At 60.0% G+C, this 19,952-nt stretch overlaps 2 protein-coding genes across 6 annotated transcripts; one reads left to right on the forward strand and one right to left on the reverse strand.

Moving 5' to 3' along the window:
- The first annotated feature begins 224 nt into the window (after positions 1–224).
- Positions 225–13,674, forward strand: ERN2 (endoplasmic reticulum to nucleus signaling 2). 5 transcript variants are annotated; one of them, XM_055707092.1, is made up of 22 exons: positions 225–386; positions 2,682–2,799; positions 3,132–3,165; positions 3,772–3,844; positions 4,196–4,268; positions 4,415–4,537; positions 4,624–4,725; positions 5,001–5,262; positions 5,360–5,438; positions 5,528–5,678; positions 6,281–6,402; positions 6,592–6,768; positions 7,056–7,305; positions 7,576–7,666; positions 8,304–8,493; positions 9,258–9,357; positions 9,481–9,680; positions 10,410–10,557; positions 10,666–10,793; positions 11,038–11,161; positions 11,468–11,535; positions 11,621–13,674. In XM_055707092.1, the coding sequence occupies exons 1-22, from the start codon at positions 312–314 to the stop codon at positions 11,810–11,812; spliced, it is 2,880 nt and encodes a 959-aa protein (XP_055563067.1). In that variant the 5' UTR covers positions 225–311; the 3' UTR covers positions 11,813–13,674. The 5 variants fall into 5 exon arrangements, 4 of the variants coding, with proteins under 4 accessions (XP_055563067.1, XP_055563068.1, XP_055563069.1 ...); XM_055707093.1 differs by lacking the exon at positions 225–386 and having other exon boundaries at positions 2,682–3,643; XM_055707094.1 differs by lacking the exon at positions 225–386 and having other exon boundaries at positions 2,682–3,242.
- Positions 13,512–19,120, reverse strand: PLK1 (polo like kinase 1). The gene is made up of 10 exons (XM_055707096.1): positions 18,591–19,120; positions 18,345–18,513; positions 18,099–18,243; positions 17,551–17,644; positions 16,750–16,969; positions 16,269–16,427; positions 15,967–16,044; positions 15,321–15,475; positions 14,703–14,885; positions 13,512–14,269 (listed from the first exon to the last, which is right to left on the reverse strand). Exons 1-10 carry the CDS (start codon positions 18,969–18,971, stop codon positions 14,063–14,065), a joined length of 1,791 nt encoding a protein of 596 aa, XP_055563071.1. The 5' UTR covers positions 18,972–19,120; the 3' UTR covers positions 13,512–14,062.
- Positions 19,121–19,952: the final 832 nt, after the last annotated feature.

A 19,952-nucleotide genomic window follows, 5' to 3' on the forward strand; every position in this document is an offset into this window, starting at 1 on the left:
GTGCCTCTCGGGGAAGAGCAGCTTTTCCTGCAGCTTCCTGCTCCGTCTGGGAACGGAGCTGACGGTTAATTAAGGCGGAGGGGAAGAGCCCGGGGGGTCGGCGGGGGTGCGGGATGCCCGTGCGCTTTGGCCCGCGGTACCGGGGGGGGGGGAGGGGGAGGGGGATGCTAAACACGGGCCCGGGAGGGCTCGTGCTGCCGGGGGCGGCGGGCGAGGGGGCAGGAAGCCGCGTCCTGGGCCCGCCCCGGCCCCGCTGAGTCAGGGCGCGGCGATAAGCGCGGCCCGGCCCGGCCCTGCAGCCGCGGCCCGCCATGTGCGGGACGTGGGCGCTGCGGCTGCCGCTCCTGCTGCCGCTGCTGCTGCTGCCGCTCCTGCCCCCGGCACAGGTACGGCCCGCGGGGGGGTCCGGCACGAGCGAGTGCGAGTCCCCTGGGCGTGAGCGCGTGTGCCCGGCCCGGCCCGCCGCGGTGTGACACCCGTGGGTGCGGGTGCCGGCGCCCGGGGCAGCGGGTTACGCGGGGCTTGGGCACCCGGGGGGGGGCCGGGGGTCTGGCACCCAGCAGGGTGCGCGTTGGCGGGGCGAAGGAGCTGGGATGGCGGCGGGGTGGGGGCGGCGGCGGGCGGGGGCCCGGGGACGGTGCGTGATGGAGACCCGCGCTGCTCGCCCCGGTGGGGTCGGGGTCCCCGCTCAGGAGCGCATCCCCCGCCCCGAGCCCGGGGGGCTTTGACGCTCCTCGTCCCCGCCACCCCGGCGGAGGCGGCCGCGGGCGATGGCGCCTGTGCCCGCTGCCCCGCTCCCGCACTGCGGAGCGAGTGGAGCCCCGGCCCAGCGGCACCGCTGCGGGGCGGAGCGGCGGGAGCCCCGGGCGAGCCTGGGTCCCGGGGACACCCCATGGGGACAGCAGCCGCGCTTCTGGGCAGGGGCTGTGAGCGGAGATGGGGCTGGCAGTGCCTGGGCGCCCAGGGCTCCCAGTCCTGCTCACGCTGGTGTGGGGGCCCTGACCCATCTTCGAGTGCCCCGTCACCAAAAAAGCTGTAGCTGCAGAAGAGGCAACAACCGCAGAGCAGCCGGGGGAGGCAGAAGCAGAGCCTGCAGCGTGGCACCCACGGTGGCTCCGGCACGGCACCTGGCAGGGCTCCGTTCCCTTTCCCTCGTGCAGGTGGCCACACTGCGAGAGCTCCGTGCCTGCCAGCCTGGCCTGTCGCAGCCGGTCCCTCCGTGGCCAGCAGCGAGCCTGCCTGTGTGGCCATGCGGTGCTGGCGGAGCAGTGGTGGGGAGCGGGTGCCCTTCTCCACCTGCCCCACCGCATCCTCTGGACCAGGCGAGAGCTAGGAGACTCGATCTGACATCACTTAAAAAATAAGCAAGAAGGGCAAAGAATAGAGTTGGGCTCGAGGCAGAGGGTTCGACATGAGGGAGTGTGTGTGTGCTCCTGGCAGGAGGTACAGCTGGACAACTGGTGCCCTGGCGCCCATCTGGAGGAATTCCAGAAGAGCATGTCTCCTGGCCCCACCGTGCCGTGCCTGGTCTGGTTCTGCTCTGCAGATGGGCTCGCACTCGCACGTAGGGCACCGTCCTGGCGCAGACTGTCAGCCCGTCCCCGCTCTTTAGTCTGGCCAGGTCCCCAGGGTGGGCTCTGCCGGCTCTGGCTGCAGGAGCTGGTACAGAACAAGTGAGGGATGGCAAGGGGGCTGCAAGGGGGTGGGGCGTGCCAGCCCCGAGGGATGTCTGTGGGCCACCCTACACAAGTGACCAGGGCAGCAGATTGCTTGACCTGCTTCTGCATCGCTGGAGCCCAGGCGCTGCTCTCGTTCCCTGGCATCAGGGACTGGGGACGGCCACGCCAGCCCTGCCTCTGCCTGACACCATTTGGGTCCCCGTGCTGTTTGCTGATCCCTGTTTGCTGATGGGGCGAGGCTGGTGTGTGTGCCACTGGCTGAGCTGGCACTTGCTGTACGGACACCGACACCGTACCTGGAAGCAGCAGCTGCTCCTCCCAGCATGAATGTGCAGTTACTCCCTCAATGTCAGGCTAGCTGAAATCTATAGCTTTGAAGGCCTGGGTGAGCATAAATTGCATTTCTGGCATGAAAAGTCACCCAACTTGTTTGTTTCTGGAAGGAGCCGGTAGTTGGGCTGTTTGTGTCACCTTTAGAAAGACACCTGGGAGTTGTGGCTGAGAACAGCCGAGCTGCAGCCCATCCCCACTGGCAGGTAGGCTGGCTGCGGGGCAGAGAAGGGCAAAGGCTGCACCAGCCCCGTGGCTGCATTGGTGGGACGTGACCAGTGCTGCAGGTGCCAGGGACGGTGGGTTCCGCACGCTGCCGGTGATGCTGCTCACTGCGAGCACAGCTACCTTAGTGCCGGGGCTTCTTGCCACGGATTTATACACCACAGCACCTCTGAACAGCCATTAGCAGGCATGATCCTGCAGGTGTCCTCTGCGGGTGGGGCTGGAGGAACAAGCAGATTTATTATGCTGGTGCAATGAAATAGATTATTTTCCCTCCTAGTCCTGCCTCGCTGGGGACGAAAGGGGACCTCGGCACTCTTCCCCGCAGGCTGCTGCTGCGGGGTGCTGGGTGCCAGGGGGCTGCTGAGCTGCGTCGCGTGGCTCAGGCCATGGGGGCTTGTCCCCAGGTCTGGCTCTCCTTTCCAAGGACAGTGTTTCTGTCCATAGTGCCTCAAAAGCGGTGCTGTGACTGTCCCAGAAACACTGCTCTTCATATCCACTCTGGACGGAAACCTTCACGCAGTGAGTAAGAGCACAGGTGACATCAAATGGACCCTGAAGGATGGTGAGTAAGAACGCAGGGGTGCTCGCTCACAGCCTGGCTCCCTGGGCTTGTCACTGGCCAGGGATTGAGAATGCAACCCCCAGCCTGGCTGCCGCTGGACGGGCTTTGGGCTGGCAGTTCCTCTAGCCCTGGGGACACTGGTGGCTCCAGCCAGCCCCAGGCACAGCTGTGTGCGGAGACCCCTGCTGCAGGCCATGGCTATTCTGGGTCTGAAATGCAAATAGGCTGGGGACCTGGGCATGGCCAAAACGGCTGCGCTTGGCAAACAATGCCACGTTGTCTCCACTCGCAGGGAGAGGCTGCTGACGTCTGTGTTTCGCTCTTTTTTTCAGATCCTATTCTGCAGGTGCCGGTTTATGTGGCAGAGTGAGTGTCATCCCCCTACGGGCAGGGCGCCCTTTGCAGGGCAGGCAGCCTGCGGGCTGTGCAGGAGCCTTTCGGAGGTGCACGACCACTGCAATGAACCAGCAGATTCACAGCAAGAAAGGGGAACCTCAGAGAAATGAACCTGCCAGCCCGTGCCATCGCCTTAAACCTACCCTTTGTGCTAGTGCTTCGTGCGTGATGATGAGAAATAGCTGCTCTCTGCTGCTGAATTTTAGCCTTTCTACAGACAGACAAGAGGCTCTCAGCACCGCCACACACAAAAGCATAGGAGAGAAATTGAGGAAAAGCCACCTGAAAGTGCAGGGGGAAGGCAGGAGAGCAGAGAGCTCCCCTGGGGCGCGCAGGGCACCAAGCCAGCACGGCTGGTAGGCGCAGGGCAGCCGTATGGAGTTACAGTGCTGACCCGGAGCGGGGGTTCATCTCCTACCAAATCCAATGCCGGAGGTTTCCAGGAAAGGTCAAGCCCTGTAGTGAATCATCCCGGCACAAACTGCTGAAGGGGTTTCTTTAGTGCAGCTCCTCTGTAGTCCTTGGCGTGTGCCCAGTGCAGGGGGCGGCTCACGTTTCATCCTCTCTCCTTTCCAGACCAGCGTTCCTTCCAGACCCCAACGATGGCAGCCTGTATATCCTGGGAGGAAAGAACAAAGAAGGCCTGATGGTGAGTGGGGCTGTGGGGCTGCATGCCTCCCACCCACCCGCGCCCTGGGGTGTCACCAGGCGGGGGAGACTGGGCAGGCCTGTGGGAGGGGCGAGCCTGGGGCCATTGGTGGCTCCAGCTTGTCCCTGGCACCTGGAAGATGTCAGCCAAGTGGGTGTGGGGCACATAGAGCTGGGACCCTTTCCTTCCCCGCCACCCTGTCCTGCTTTGGGGTGAGCAGTGAAGGCAGGCGGGGAGGAGAGGGCCATTCCAGGGGACCTCTCCATCCCACCTTGCTCCTGAAGGTGGGAAGGCTGCTGCTCAGGAACGTGTTCCTCTGGCCCCGCATCCACTCTGCTGTCTGTGTTGCAGAAGCTCCCGTTCACCATCCCGGAGCTGGTTCAGTCCTCACCATGCCGCAGTTCGGACGGTGTGCTCTACACTGGTACGCAGAGGGACCTGGAGGAGGGGCTGAGTGGGGACCTCCTGGGAACGTGCTGGGGAGGGGAGACAGGAGGAAGCCTGGTGGGCAGCTCTCAGGGATGGACATCAGGGCTGTGGAGACTTACGGAAAAGTATTTTCATTCTCAGGGAAGAAGCAGGACACTTGGTTCATCGTGGACCCCAAGTCAGGAGAGAAGCAGACCACTCTCTCAACAGAGGCTTGGGATGGTGTGTGCCCGTCAAGTCCCCTGCTCTACATCGGCCGTACCCGTAAGCCAGTCCTGCTCCCCGTGTGTCCACCTGGTTCCAGGAATGGGGTGCCAGGCAGTGGCCTCATGCCCTACTTATGTCACCAGAGTACGTCATCACCATGTACGACACCAAGTCGCGGGAGCTGCGCTGGAACGCCACCTTCTCCGACTACTCGGCACCGCTCTGTGAGGAGTCCTACCACTACAGTGAGTGGCTGCCACTCACAGGGGCCATGGGAACCAGCTCCCCCAGCACCCCGCTCGCAGCGGGACCCTCGCTGGGGGCACCCTGGGTGATGCTGCCATGGCCCGCAGGTCTTGGCCGTGCCCATTGCTGGGGAAAGCGGCTGCTGTGTTGGTCACAGCTCTTGTGAGAGCAGAGCAGCAACAGCCCATGGCTGGTGGCAGGACAGGGGGGTCAGAGGGGGACAGAGCCCCACGGCCAGCACTGCTCATCATCCCCTCCCTCTGGCTCTGCCTAGAAATGGCACACTTCGCCTCAAGTGGGGACGGGCTGGTGGTGACACTGGACAAAGAGAGCGGGGAGGTCCTGTGGGCACAGAACTATGGCTCTCCTGTGGTTGGCATCTACCTGTGGCACCAGGACAGCCTCCGCCGCGTCCCCCACCTCAACCTGGCCATGGAGACCCTGCGCTACCTGACCTTCCACTCGCAGGACATCCACGTCCTCAAGTGGAGCTACCAGTCCGTGAAGAACTTTGCTGCTACCAAGACCCAGCTACTGTATGTGGTTCCCGTGCTGCGGCAGCTGGTGGCATTCGCGTTGCCTGTGCCCTGATCTGTGATGGACGGAAGGCTGATGCTTGTCCCCGCTTTGCAGGCCAGCGCTCTATGTGGGGAAGTACGCGACCAGCTTCTATGCCTTGACCTCCCTGGTCCATGGCAGTGTGGCACTGGTGGTGAGTCTCTCTGCTGGCCCCGTTCGGGGCGAGCCGCAGCAGGCACATGTCCTGGCTGCACGGTGGTCCATGAGCTGTCGGACCCCCAGCCGCAGGGCATCACACTGGCCAGGATTGATGGCCCCACCACGGATGATGTGACCATGAGCGAGTCAGGGGAGTGTGAGATCACACCCAGCACCGATGTCAAGTACCCGCAGGGCAGCATCACCTCTCTCCACAACCAGTGGCTCCTAATAGGTGCGGACCCACAATGGGCACGGGCTCTCCTTGCGTCCTCGCTCCTGGAGGGTGCCCCGGTGTGTTTTGGGGTGGCAAAACCTGACCTGCTCTGCACAGTGGGGCTGTGGCTTGCCTCATTTCAGCCTGTCCCTGTCCCCACCCCAGGAGGGATTGCCAGACACCCCCACCTAGGGGGTGGGCAGGGACCCTTTGAAGCAGGGCTCACCATTACCTGTACTGGTGGGTATGCCCTTATGCACCAAGCCCATGCGGGTGCTGGGGTAATTAGCCTGCTCTGTGATTGCTGTCACAGGTGTGATGGCTGAATTGCTGTGTTTGGAAATCAGAGTGGGGTCAGGCCCCCTGCTGCCTGCTGAGGGTGGGGGACATTGCCCTCTGCCTTCCTCCGATGGCTGCAGCTGCACTGGGTCCCCCTCCCTGGGGACAGAGCCAGCAGGTTGTAGCTGTGATGTTTTTTGTGCCTCCCATCAGAAGCAACACCCCTTCTCCAGGAGAGCCAGAGCTGTCTGGCGAGCCCATGTCAGCACTGACGGAGATGAAGGACTGATGCTGGGGCCAGAGACCAGGTGATGGTTGTCTCTGTTCTCCTCTCACTGCAGGGCACCATGAGCTGCCTCCCGTGGTCCACACAACCATGCTGCGAGCCTTCCCGGAGAACCTGAGGAAGACAACAGAAACCATCATCCCCAGAGCTCCTCCTGCCAGGACCATGTTTGATGATGTGAGTCGGGAAGCTCTGCTGCATCTCACCTGGGGAAACCTTGGGCAGTGCTGGGTCGCTGGGGGGTCTGGGCTGTCTGGGGGTGGCTGGTGGGTCCCCAACACGGGGTAGCACAGGGAGGGCATCCCAAACCTGAGTGCCCAGCGGTCTGTCCCTCTGGTGTCACCCAGCCCTGGGCGTGTGTTGCAGTTTCTGGCCCCAGGTGGCCTGGAGCAGCCAGCTGTGCGCAGCGAGGGGCAGTTCCAGCCGGACCCCGTGCCGAGGGAGCAGGTGGAGGTCTACCCCGAGGCTGGCATCTGGGACCTGGTGATGGCTGGTGTTGGCACAGCTCTGCTGGCCGGGGGAGTCCTGTTCCTCCTGCTCACGGTGAGTGGTGGCTGGTGGAAGACCCCCCCACCTGCTGCAGAAACACTGCTTCTGAAGGCCTGGGCACCCCCCTCTCTTCTTGTACTCATGGCACAAGCAGCAGTGCTATGACTGCGATGAGCTGCGCAGCACCCACGCTGTCCCTTGCAGACTCGTGATAATGAGCCAAGGCAGTGTGCGGCTTGTCGCTGGCTGGGCAAGGGACAGACGGTGCACATGCTGCCAGTGCTGAGCCCCAGCTCTGTTACGGGCACAGGAGTTCAGCACTTACGTGGTTTGTGTTCCAGAAACTGCAGAAGCAGCATGAGGTGCAGCAGCAGCAGCTGGAGAAGCAGATTCAGCAACTGCAGCAGCAGCAGGAGATGCTGCTCCCAGGTCGGGGCTCCAGCGAGGGTGTCCCTGTGGGGCCCGTGGAGCGGGGGCCGAGCCAGGGAACCATGTCACAGCTCTCACAGAGCTCCAGCCCCTCGGCCTGCCTGAAGGACTGTGCTAATGGGATGGTCAGCCCTGATCCAGCTGTCCCAGTGGCTGCTGAAGGTGTGTGCAGGTGGGAACAGGCAGGGTGTGAGGGGGCTTGCTGTCTGTAGGTGTCTCCCGAAGCAGGAGCCGAGATGCCCTGCAGATGAGAAGGCTGAGCCCAGCTGGGATGGGAGGAGACACAGCACTGGCTGCTGGATCAGCGTGGGCTACAGAAGCAGTTGCGAGAGCAGGGCCCCAGAAATGGCCAGATGGTTAAAGAACTGGATGTCATTTATACAGTGCTAATGCTTACAGGTTGAAGGATGGCTGCTTCCTCTTCCTCTGTAGATGCAGAACCAGATGTGATTGTAGTCGGGAAAATTTCTTTTGACCCCAAGGATGTTCTGGGCCACGGAGCTGGAGGAACCTTTGTCTTCAGGTGGGTGGCAGCCCAAGGTGCCTGCCCTCACTGCTCATTCTCCCTGGGCACCATGAGGATAGCACCAAGGCAGCTCCTTCCCTGGACGGCAGCCGCTGGGTCAGGGGCTTTTGGGAATGGGTTGCCACCTTCCCTGTCTCATGGTCCCCAGCAAACCCACCTGGGGAGCTGGGCTCATGGTCTTCAATAGCCAGGTGCTGGGTACACAGGGCAGGTCCCCCCTCACACCACTGCCCTGTGCTCCCCTTCCCCTCCAGCCTGTGCCCGGCTGTCAGGCAGCTGGGCTGTGCCCGCTGCAGGCAGTGCTCAGCACCAGCAGGACTGGCCCCTTGCAAGGTTCCCCTGGCTCGGGCTGAGCCCCTTTCCCCAGCACTAAACACAGCAAAAAGCAAGGGACGTTATTTTCCTACAAAAAGGGGAATCTGAGCCCTCAGTTCCCAGCTTGCTGCAGAGATTTCTGCCTGTCAACGGCTGTGACAAGTCTTTGGGAGTCACTCCAAGGTGACCCACACCGAGGACCCCAAGGGGCAAGTCCCCAGCATCAGCTGCAGCCTGGCCGGGCTGCACATCTGCAGTGCTGGGCTCTGCTCCAGCTGGGGGGGCCATGCACGGACACTGCCACCGACTCTCTGCACAGGGGACAGTTTGATGGCCGGAACGTGGCTGTGAAGCGCCTCCTGCCCGAGTGTTTCCATCTCGTTGACCGCGAGGTCCAGCTGCTCCGGGAGTCAGATGAGCACCCCCACGTCGTCCGCTACTTCTGCACAGAGAAGGACAAGCAGTTCCATTACATCGCCATCGAGCTCTGCTCCGCCACGCTGCAGGAGGTGAGCCTGCAGCCCTCTCCCTGCCCGGTCCTGGGGGTACAGGGCTGTTGATCAGTCCCGGGTGCCCCCATACCTGTGTTTGCAGGTCAGTCCCCAGGGCCTTTGTGCTGTTAGGGATGTCCTGGCAGTGCTCCTGCAGGAGCAGGGTGCTGTGCATGCCCAGGGAAGGCTTGGCAGCCAGCAGCTCCCAGCCCTCTTTGGGGCTCCTGCCTGGGCACGGGTGCACGGCTCAGCTCCGGACCTGCTTCCCAGCGGTCAGAGGGAACAGGGCTCAGAACAGGGGCATGGCCAGGCTGTGAGGTGCTTTGGAGAGGCAGGGCAGCCAGCAGCAGCACTGCTCCTGTGTCAGTCAAGCCCCTACCCCTGTTCTGCCCATTTACCCTCTCGGGAGGGACAGGGCAGCTCTGAGCCCCAGCATCAGTCAGGGCAGTTGGGCATGTGTTGGGAAGAGACGGAGCACGGGGGAAGAGAAGCATCCTTTTACCGCCCCGTAAAGCGGGAGTGTTGCTGGAGCTGTGGGGGTCCCCCACAAACAAACGCAAACGCAAAGCAAACGCAAGTGAGGGCAGTTTGCTGCAGAGGGAATAGATGCCGACTGGTGCACCTGGAAGTGGCGAGCCTTAGGCACAAATGGCCTCTGCATGGGCTTGTCTCCTTCCACCTCTGTCAACCTACTGAGAAATCCCTCTCCCAACAAGCCTTGACACCTTTGCCCCAGTAAATCAGGCCTCGCTTCATCTCTCTCTACCTCGCTGTGCTTCCAGTATGTGGAAAGCCCCAGCTTTGACCGTCGCAGCCTGGATCCAGTGTCCCTCCTGCACCAGACCATGTCCGGGCTGGCCCACCTCCACTCCCTCAGCATTGGTGAGAGGGCAGTGGGTCCCGTCTTGGCCCCGTCCTCAGCTGCAGGGCTCAGGCAGCAGCTGTCTGGGCCAGTAGAGCCTTGCCGCCGCAATGGCAGGTGATACTGCACGCTCTCTCTTCCAGTCCACCGTGACTTGAAGCCATGTAACATCCTCATCTCTGTCCCGAATCACCACGGGCAGATCCGAGCAGTCATATCCGACTTTGGCCTCTGCAAGAAGCTTCAGGGGGGACGACAGAGCTTCAGCCTCCGCTCCGGCATCCCTGGCACCGAGGGCTGGATTGCGCCCGAGGTGCTGCAGGAGACGCTGAAGGAGAACCCTGTCAGTGAGCCGTGGATGCCCCCCCCTCCCGGCCCCGGGTGGTCCTTGAGCCTGTTGTGGGAGTCCCCTGTGCTGGCAGCAGCCTCACGGTGCTACTGAAATGCACAATTAAGACAAAAGCTCCGAGAGCCCAAGCCAGCCCACTGCAGAGCACCGGTGCTCCTCGCCAGGACCACCCTGGGTAGCACTGCCCCTATGCTCCCACCCTTGTGGGGACGGTGCCTGGCTGTGCTCAGCACGGGGCATCTCAGCTGGCTACAGCCCTTAGAAATTCAGGGTGGGGAGGCTGGAGGGGCTGTGGCTTGCTGTGAAGGTTACGTTGCTGCTCATCGATTTGGCGCAGGGAATCCTGTTCCTGCTGGCAGCTGGTAGCTGTATTGATCCCTGGCAGGGCACGTACTGGTGCTGGCAGCACGCTCCCATAACCTCGTACTGGGGTCAGCTTGCACAGCTGGGTGAGACTGCAGCAGCCCTGGCGTGTCCGTCTGGCTGCCCAGTCCTGGCTTCTGGCTGTGCCTCTGGAAAACACCTTCCCTGATACAGACCCGACGTGACGGGTGCGTCACTGACCCCCAGGAGCGGGGCCGGCAGGAGCCCTGGTGCGATGCATTTTCCAGAGCTCTGCAGCCAGCAATGAAGCATTCATGCAGAAGAATGGGGAGGTGAGGAGGTGAAGGCTTTCCTTGCCCTTTGCTGCGAGGGGCCCACCTCCCGCTTTGTGTTCCACAGACGTGCGCCGTGGATATCTTCTCAGCTGGCTGCATCTTCTACTACGTGGTGTCAGGAGGACAGCACCCGTTTGGGGACAGCTTGCGGCGACAGGCCAACATCTTGTCAGGCTCTTACCAGCTGAGCTGCCTGCAGGAAGAAGCTCATGGTGAGACCCTTCCCCACAGGCGCATCTCCGGGGGCAGCCCTGATCCGAGGGGCGCAGCGCTGTGTCCTCGGCGGGGCTAGTTCTCCATTGCATTGTTTCACCTACCAGACAAGCTTGTTGCGAGGGAGCTGATTGTGGCAATGATCAGCCCCAAGCCCCAGTGCCGACCCTCAGCGCCTGTGGTCCTTGTGCATCCCTTTTTCTGGAGTCTGGAGAAGCAGCTGCAGTTCTTCCAGGTGAGTGCATGCTGTCCCACCAGGCAGCAAACAGGTGTGCTCTGAAACCCCAAGTGCTGGAAACAGCTGCCAAACAGGTCAACGGGCTCATTTTGAGCTACTTTTGGAAGGGGTGGAGGGTCTCTGGGTTTGGGGCCAGGGCCAAACCATGCCCGTCCCACCTCGGCACCAGCCCTGTTCCCTGGCACTGGTGTGGGGTGAGGGCAGTGCCATACCCACCCCGTCCCTGCTCTTGGGCACACAGGACATCAGCGACCGCATAGAGAAGGAACCTGCTGAGGGGCACATCGTCTCGGCCCTGGAGGCGGGGGGGCGGTCAGTGGTGAGGACCAACTGGAGGATGCACATCTCCCTGCCGCTACAGACAGGTGGGCACAGCGGGGGCCAGGCACTGAACCTGCTGACGCCTTTCACGCAAAAGCAGGCAGGGAATGAGGCTCCTGTGTCTGGTGCTTTTTAATGGGCAGGAGACACTTGCTTGTGCCCCGAGGCCAAAACCCAGGGTGGGCGAACATGCCAGCCATTCCTGGGGAGGGTTTGCCACAGGCTGCAGCGCTCACTGTGCACACCCGGGGTGCGGGGGCTCAGGGCAGTGCTGGCATTGCAGGGGGCTGTGGCAGCCCCTTGCCCCGCGTGTATCCCCCCTTGCTCAGTGTCTCCCCTGCTCTCCCCAGACCTGAGGAAGTTCCGCACCTACAAAGGGGGCTCGGTCCGTGATCTCCTGCGGGCCATGAGGAACAAGGTATGGCCACCCCAGCTCCCTGCACAGCCCCCCACCCCCCCTTCCCCACTGCCTGCCCCGGCTCACCTCATCCTCTCTCCTGCAGAAGCATCACTACCACGAGCTGCCAGCTGATGTCCGGGCAGCCCTGGGTTCTGTCCCGGATGGCTTTGTGCAGTATTTCACCTCCCGCTTCCCTCGGCTGCTGTTGCACACGCACAGGGCCATGAGGGTCTGTGCCCACGAGCGACTTTTCCACTCCTACTACCACCAGGGACCAGGAGGCGACAGCAAGTGAGCAGGGATGCACACCGGGATGGCACCCACGGTGCGGGGCTGCTGTGGCCACTCCTGCCTACCCTGCCTGTACCTGCAGCTCTGTCTTGCAGCAGGCAGGAGCAGCCCCCGGGGCACTCAGCATCCTTCTCCCCCTCCCCAGGGTGAGGTGGGGGCCTCAGCAATATGATGGCTGCCCAGCATACATGTGGGTTACAAGCAGCATGGTCCAGGAGAGGTGAGCACAGGGTGGCACTGTGCTCTTGCCTCTGGTCTCCCGAGCCCAAGAGGGATCCTGGGGGCACCCGCCTTTGCCAGCACTCACAGACTCAGCGCCCCGAAGGCATTTGTATCAGAGAACAAAATATCTCTGCAGTGGATGTGGCGCTTTGACAAAAAGAAAATGCATTTTGCATTTTCTTGAGGGCAGCTGGCATAGCAAAGCACGGGCAGGGTGATGCAGCTGGGCTGGGGTGCTCACCATGGATGGGTGAGCTTCATCCTGCGCGTTCTCCCGTGCCACATGCCTGGTAAAGCAGCTCTTGGAGCAGGTGTCCAGCATGGCTGTGGCCAGGGCTGATGCACTGGTCAGCTTCTTGCAGCCACCCCAGGGCCTGGACCTGCTATTTGCATCAGGGCTGCTGAGGGCAAGGCAGCGTGGTTGGGGCCTCCAGCACAACCCTGAGAATGAAGTTTTTAATCTCAGCTGGGCTGCGAAAAAGGTTTTCTCCCTTTTGGTCAGCAGCAGCTTGTAATTATGCCAGGCCAGAGCCCCCCCATTAGTCCCACGCCCAGGAGCCCTGAGCAGTTTGCTCAGCAGTTGTTGCAGGACACAAAGGCAGGGAAACCCCTCCTGCCCGTGGCCTTTCCTGCTGGCACAGGGGCCGTGAGCAGCCTGGGAGCCAGCGTGGCAGCTGGAGCCCCTCAGCAAGGCTTCGTTTTTGAACAGCAATGATTTTGTACGGTCAGATTCCTCTGGGTGCTGAGGTGTGGGATTTTGTTACACAGGTAACATTGGGTTGGTATCCAGTTTCTTCTCAGAATCCTGTATGGCCTAAAGCATTTTATACATAATATTATAAAAAACCCAACTAAACAAACTAGAAAGCTTGTCCTCCTTAAAAATAAACTGGCCTGAGAGCACCAGGAGGTGCTTGCTGGCAGCCAGCAATGGTGGGGGAAACCCAAGGTAAGTTACTGGGCTCCTGCAAAAGTCTGTTACAGTAGCTGACTTGCTAATTCTATAGTCATATTTGCAGGCATCTTCCTGATAGTAAGTAGAGCCAATTAACTAGGAAGTGGGAAGATGGGTCATTAACCTACAGGTACCAGTATAGCTAGTACAGCATACAGCGATATACACCCCTGTACAGTACATCTGTAATAGCCTCAGGGTCTCCTCATCTGCAGCCCAGCTGGGGAGATCAGCACAAACAACAGCTACCCCACCTTTCTCTGCTTACAACAAACATCTCCCAGAACAACTCTGACTCCCCACTTCCTATCATGATCCGCCACCATTGCCCTGTTGCTCTGTGTTAAGAGCTGGAGCTGAGTGAGGAGCAAGTCCAGGGCTCAGCTCATGCAGAGGCTGTTACTAAAGGCAATCGAGCAGAGAGCACAAGCTGATGAATGAAGAGAACAGCTCTTGCTTGGAGCATGAGCCAGAGGCAAGGTGCTGCTTCCTCCTGCACAGCAAGCCAAAGGGAACCACGACAGGCTAGATGCTGCAGCAAGTTACATTTAATCAAGTTATGCAATATACAAAAGTCTTATGTTTCATGTAGATTAATTTCAGTATTAAAAGGCCAATTCCTTAGTCTCACCACCCTAGCCATGTTAAATATGTTACCTGAATTTCTACTAGAGCACCAGCACAGACACGTACAAATAACTTACGTGACAGTTCTGCTCTCCCCATACTTTGTTCTCTCAAGAGAAGGCCCAGGAGCCTCAAACAAGAGGGGTAGTTTTTGAGTCAGGCTTTTGGCTTTGGGAAGTTGAGGGGTGGGGAAGAAAAAAAAAGAGAGTAGGTATGCAATTAAAAAATAGAGTCTATTAGGAGTGGGGAGCAAGAAACCTTTGGGTACCAGTCAGTGAACAACACCATTCCCACAGCATCAGGGGCTTCTCTCATGGCAACCAGCCCATACCCAGGAGTGGGAGCCCAGCTGCGTAACTTGAGGTTACAGCATGAGCAGGGATGCTACTAGCCCTCCCCACCACAGCTGGAACAGTTTGGCACAGATACTGAGTCCATTAAAAACAAGATTTAAGCAGAGGATTTCACACAGGCTGACCCAGACTTGGAACTGAGGAGCTTTTCCACCATGGTGCGAGCATAGCGGAGCCGGCTGGCCAGCTCCTTGCAGCATCCGTGTTCCTCGATGAGGCTCAGCTTGTATGTGCGGAAGTCCCGTTTCTCATCTATGTATGTGACAGCAGCCATGAGAGGGCACAAGATGACCTTTGTGTGGTCCTGTGGGGAGAGAACACATGGTCACCCTGAACACTCTCCTCCTTGGGGACTGCATTTCCTCAGGATGAACCACCTCAGCAGCACTTGGGGCATCCCAGAAGCATGCTGACAAAGCACCATGCCACAGCATTCGTTCATAGATTGCAGCAAAGGGGAATAAAGTGATCTGGCCAGCCAGCTCAAGACCACTGCAACCCAAGACTGTGCAGCAGCCCTCCTCCTGCTAAAGGACACTGCCCCTTCACAAGCAAGAACCGTCTGGGTGGCTTATGTACCCGGCAAGGGGAGCAAGGAGCCTCCCGCTGCTTGGTTCACTGGGCAGTCTCAGCTCAAGTTCGACCCCGCTGCTGCGTTGCATGCAGCACTGTGTGGAGTGGGGCTTGTTCAGCAGCTGGAGCTACAGCCCCGGAAAACTCAAGAGCAGCAGCCTGACCTGGAAGAAGTTGATCTGCACGGTGCCATTGCTGAGGTGCAGGATGATGGCGCTGCGGGTCCGGAACCAAGTGCAGAGGTAGGGTAAACGGGCCAGCTCGTCTCCTTCCCGTGGCGTGATGTTAGCACCCGCCTTCAGCAAGTGCTCGCTCATGTAGTTCCGGAAGTATTTCAATAGTGTTATCTACGGATGGGAAAGGCTGTGAGCAGACAGGCTGAAATGACCCCGGCTATGTGGGAGCACAGGGGCTGCTGTCACCATCCTAGAGTGATGCATCACTGCACAGACTGGTGCGAATTCTCATGCTCAAAGTTAACTGGGTTTGTGATACTTCAGACTTGCTTTGTTGAACAGTACATAAAAGTCTTGTGAGCACTTATTTCTGCTAAACTGCTAATAAATGAGCCTCAGATAGCAACTAGAAATAAACAGAGCTGCCAGTGTCTGCCCTCATGGCCCCATTTTACCAGCCAAGAGGAAGCCTGCAGAATGCCAGTGCCCCCAAGTTACAGATGTTTCTCCCTGGAACCCACCCGTGCCCAAGCAGTCCAACAAGGCTGGCAAGTCTCTCACCAGGAGTAGCCACCCTCCAGCAACAGCTCCTGCCCCAGGACTGACCTTCTTGTTCAAGGCAGAGGGGTAGGATCTCACAGTGAAGTAGGACTCATTGCTGTTTTGCTCAATGTACTGCAAGCTGTCACCATCATTGTACATAATAAGACGAGTGGAGTCATTGAAGAGAACTCCCACACTGTTGTCACACAGCTGGTAGCCTAGTTTGAAAGGGAGCCCATTAGGCCTTCAGATACCACTGGTTATGTGAAACACAAAGGTAGAATGCTGTATCATCTAGGGGTTCCCTGACAACCATCCCACCAAGTCCCTGCCAGGTCTGAAGAGTCTTCTTTGTGGAGGTCCGGGTGGCACTTTTCCTCCTCTGGATCCGTCATCCTCCCTTATTGCATCACCTGCTGCAGAAGCAACTTGCAACTGCCACAGTGGGTACACACGCTCACTGGGGAGCGAGGCCAGCCATCTCTGCAGCAGGTAGCCATCTTCCACATTAAAGTGGCCAGGGCTGATGTTCAGTGACCACTACTCTGATTCCCTGGGTATTTGGCAACGTTCCTGACAGAGCCTTGGACACACATGCACTGGAATACTGTGACTAAAGAACCAAGACCTACACAATGCCCAAACCCAAGCTTCCCCCAGCCTCTTCAAAAACTAGAAAAGGCTGAAGTATTGCTCCCCTATTATTTACCTAGACCATATTTATCCGAGTAGTCCACCCATTTGCTAACCCAGAAGATGGGAATGCAGGCTGGGTCTTCAGCTTCTTCTGCAAAGAGAAAAGGAATTTGTCAGAAGACATTTCACACCACCCTGCACACCTCAGCAAGCAAGCGATACCATATGAAAGGTAAGTAGCTACTACATCACTTCTCAGCCTTCCAGTTTGAAACAGAGGCATGCTGGTCCCTCACCTCAGACGACAGCATCAGAATGACAAAGCAGCAAGTTATCCAGGAGGGCCAGCGCCTGTGGGACTGTCCTCAGGCTCACCTTGTCTCACTGCCAGTCTATCAGAGGGCTTGGATGAGTTGACCGCAGTCAGTTGCTGCAACATGTCAGCTAAGTGACAGTCAATAGCATCTCCCGGCTCCCGCAGTCTAGCTGCATCTTCTTTTTCAGGCAAGTTCTCTGGTGCAGGACTGTCTGGTCCTGGGCCAGGAAAGAGAATACTGTTGAGGCGTGATGAGGGAGTAGGCTTCTAAAGGCATCAGGTTTACATTGTACCCTGGCTATAGGAAACACATTACATACCATATAGCTAAAGCTAGCGCTGGCACTTTCTCCCTGCTTTGGTTCTGGGCAAAGAGTGAGGAGACCCCTCTCACTCACAAAATGTCCCAGGTGCTCATAACAACAAGAGGAGGCAAGGGAGCACCACATTCCCCGTTGATGGCTCTGGATGGTGTGGGAAGCCAGGCAGGCTCTCATCCAGCACCGCAGCCCAGTCTCACCTCTGGACACTTGCACTTACCTTTGTTAAGTGCAGTCAGCGGCTTTCGCCCGTTCAGTTCAAGTCCACTGGGAGCAATTGAAAATCTAGGTGCAATGGTGAGGCAGCTGGTGGGCAAGCGGCTGGGGATGTATCCCGATGTGAAGAACTCGTCACTCAGCAACTCGTCAATAGTTGGGCGCGTGGCAGGGTCAGACCTCAGCATCTTCTGGATGAGGTTAGCAGCTACGGGGTTGATGTGCTAAGAGGCGACAGGCAGAGTTGAGAAACAAGGGTCAGGGGACAACATGTACTAGTGGCAAATGCATTGGATACACAACCTGCAGGGGAAGTTCTGCTTGGAGCAGAGCTCCCGTGCTGCCTCAGGCAAACAGGATGCAAGCTGAGGAAACAGAATTGGGCAGGCATGGAGAACTGTCTCCTAACAGCATGCAAGGCCTAAAATCAACTGACTTCAGCAAGACAAAAATCAACAGCAGTGGGATGAGCTGGGGACCTGGCCCAGACCTCACAGATTTGAGCATGTCCGTTTAACATCATGTGCCAAGTGCTCAGCTTGGATTTTTGCTGGACTACAGGGTGGGGAGCTGCTGGCTCCCCAAGAAGCTGGCCGTACAGGTTTACTCCACCATAGACTGAAACATCCCCTTCACAGAATCATTTAGGTTGGATAAGTCCAACCATTAGCCCTCACACACCATGATAAGAGCCATTTCACCATTATGTGAGAGCCTGTTAAGTGCCAGAAGCAGGATGGCACAGCAGAAGGCTGACAGAGAAGCGCTGCAAGGTGAATGGATCCACCCGTGGGAAGCACCATACCTTGGGAATAGTATAGTCATTCTTCTTGATTCGGAGGTAGGTTTCTTTTAGACAAGAAGTTTCAAAAGGTGGTTTCCCAACCAGCAGAGTGTACCTGCACGTTTACAGACAAAAGGGTGTCAGTTTTACAAAAGGGACTCCAAGACCTGTGTGCAGAAGTGGCCCTGGGCTAAGCACACCCTGGGACTTTACTGGCAGAGGGAACACTTGGCACTGGACGTGCAGCAGCGCAGACAGCTGTGTGTACTGCGCCTGGTTCCTGCCCCTGAAAAGGGAAGACGGAATTTCATACCCTCTGGGGAAATTCCCAATTCAGAAGTGTGGGCTTTTGGAAAATACCTCAGGAGAGCCAAACAGCATAGCAGATCATCCTGCACACATCCCTGTGTGTGCCGGGCACAGCACAGGTTGCATGCTGGCTGGCAGCAGGGTCAGCCAGGGCAGGTGCTCCAGAGAACGCCCTCCCCAAAGCAACACAGAGGGGCCAACAAGACCGGGACCGCTGGGACCACCAGCCCCACGGCCACGCAAGAGGCATTTTGACTCACATGATGCAGCCAATGGACCAGATGTCCACCTCAAAGCTGTGCCCCTTCTTGCCCAGGACCTCTGGAGCAATGTAGTTGGGGGTTCCACACAGGGTCTTCTTGCGCTCGCCATCGTACTCCACTTTGGTGGCCAGGCCAAAGTCACCTGCGAGAGATGGGGTGTGACTGGAGCCACCCAGGACAGCTGGTCTCCGGGGCTGGGGAGCCCACCGGGGGCTGGCAGGGTGGCATGTCACGGGCACATACCGATCTTCACCTCCATGTCGTCGCTGAGGAAGAGGTTGCCCAGCTTGAGGTCGCGGTGGATGACGCGGTGGCTGTGCAGGTACTGGCAGCCCAGGATGGTCTGGCGCAGGTAGTACCGCACCTCGGGCTCGCTCAGCGCCTTCCGCCGCTTGTGCAGCTCCAGCAGCGACTGCGGGGCGACACTCAGTACCGGGTGCTCCCGCTCGTGCCCCCCGGCGCCCCCCCCCCCGCCCCCCCGCTCCTCACCCTGCGGCGGCAGAGCTCCAGCACGACATAGACGAAGTCCGCGTCCTCGAAGAAGCCCTGGAAACCGACGACGTGGCGGTGGGCCAAGCTGCGGTGGATAGCGATCTCCATGGACATCTTCTCCTTCTGGTGCGGCTTCACCAGCAGCGACTTGGGCACCACCTTGCCCGCGAACACCTCCCGGCTCTCCGCCTCCGCCAGCTCGTAGCACCGCGCGAAGCCGCCCTTCCCCAGGAACCGCCCGCGGACGAAGCTCCGCCGGGTCCGCGGGTCCACCAGCACCTTCGGCACCTCCTTCCCGCCCACCACCGGCCGCGCCGACGCCGGCTCCGGCTCCGCCAGGGCCGCCGGCCGCGCCGCCTTCCCGCCTGCCGCGTTCATCACGCACCGGGCTGCTGCGGAGCTGCGGGGGTTGCGCCGGGCCGCAGGCAGTGGCCGGGAGCAGGAGCAGAGGCAGAGGCAGGCAGCGCAGGCCGGGCCAGACCCCAGGCAGAGGCCGGGAACAGGGATCAGGCCTCAGGCAGGAACGGGCCGCAAGCAGGAACAGGCGCTGCCCGGTACAGGCGCTGCCCGATTCAAACGCGAGCCCGGAGCGTTACGCACCCGCGGCCGCTCCCTATTGGCTGAGAGGATTTAAAATCCACGCCGCCCGCCGCAGGGCACCATGGGAGCGCCCGGCCCAGCGCTCTTAAAGAGCCAGGCACCGTGCGGGGCGGGGCGAGCGCGCTGGCCACGCCCCCACGCGGGGCGGATGAGGCGGGGCAGCGCACGGCGCGTGTTCCAGTGGCCGTGGACTGGCGGGGAGCGGCCACGGGGCACACGTGGGGCGCCGCGGTCACCGCTCCCGCAGTGACTGCAGGGCAAGGCCCAGCCCCGCGCCCCCCGGCCGCTCTGTGCCCACGGGGGGTCTCCCGGCACAGGTGCCCCCGGCCGCTCCCGGGGTTCCCAAGCGCGGGGCTCAGAGCGCTTTGTGTAAGGAAGTTTGTGTCGGAGCCGGTACCCGACGCGGAGTTTGTTTTTCTGGGAAAGAAACGGCACCCGGCTGCCCGCTTCCCGGCGTCACGTATAGCGCCCGCGCTGACCGGAGCCCGGCTCTCCCGCCGGCCTGTGCTCTGCGGAGCCCCCTGCGCCCGCCCCGGGGGACGGTCGGGCAGTCGAGCGTAGGCACCCCGTCAATGATTTTTTTCGCTCTCTCCTTCCCACTCCCCGACGGACGCCAGCCCCAGGTCCTGTCGAGCCGCTCCTGCAGCCTGGCACCCCTCACTCAGTAACCACCCGGGATGTCCTGGTCCCTTAACCCGGTCTCGCTGCTGGCTGGGGCTGAACAAATAACCCAGAACAGCACAAAACCCAGCCACGGCA

This window comes from Falco cherrug, chromosome 4, assembly GCF_023634085.1.
Source record: "Falco cherrug isolate bFalChe1 chromosome 4, bFalChe1.pri, whole genome shotgun sequence".
Lineage (NCBI taxonomy): Eukaryota > Metazoa > Chordata > Aves > Falconiformes > Falconidae > Falco > Falco cherrug.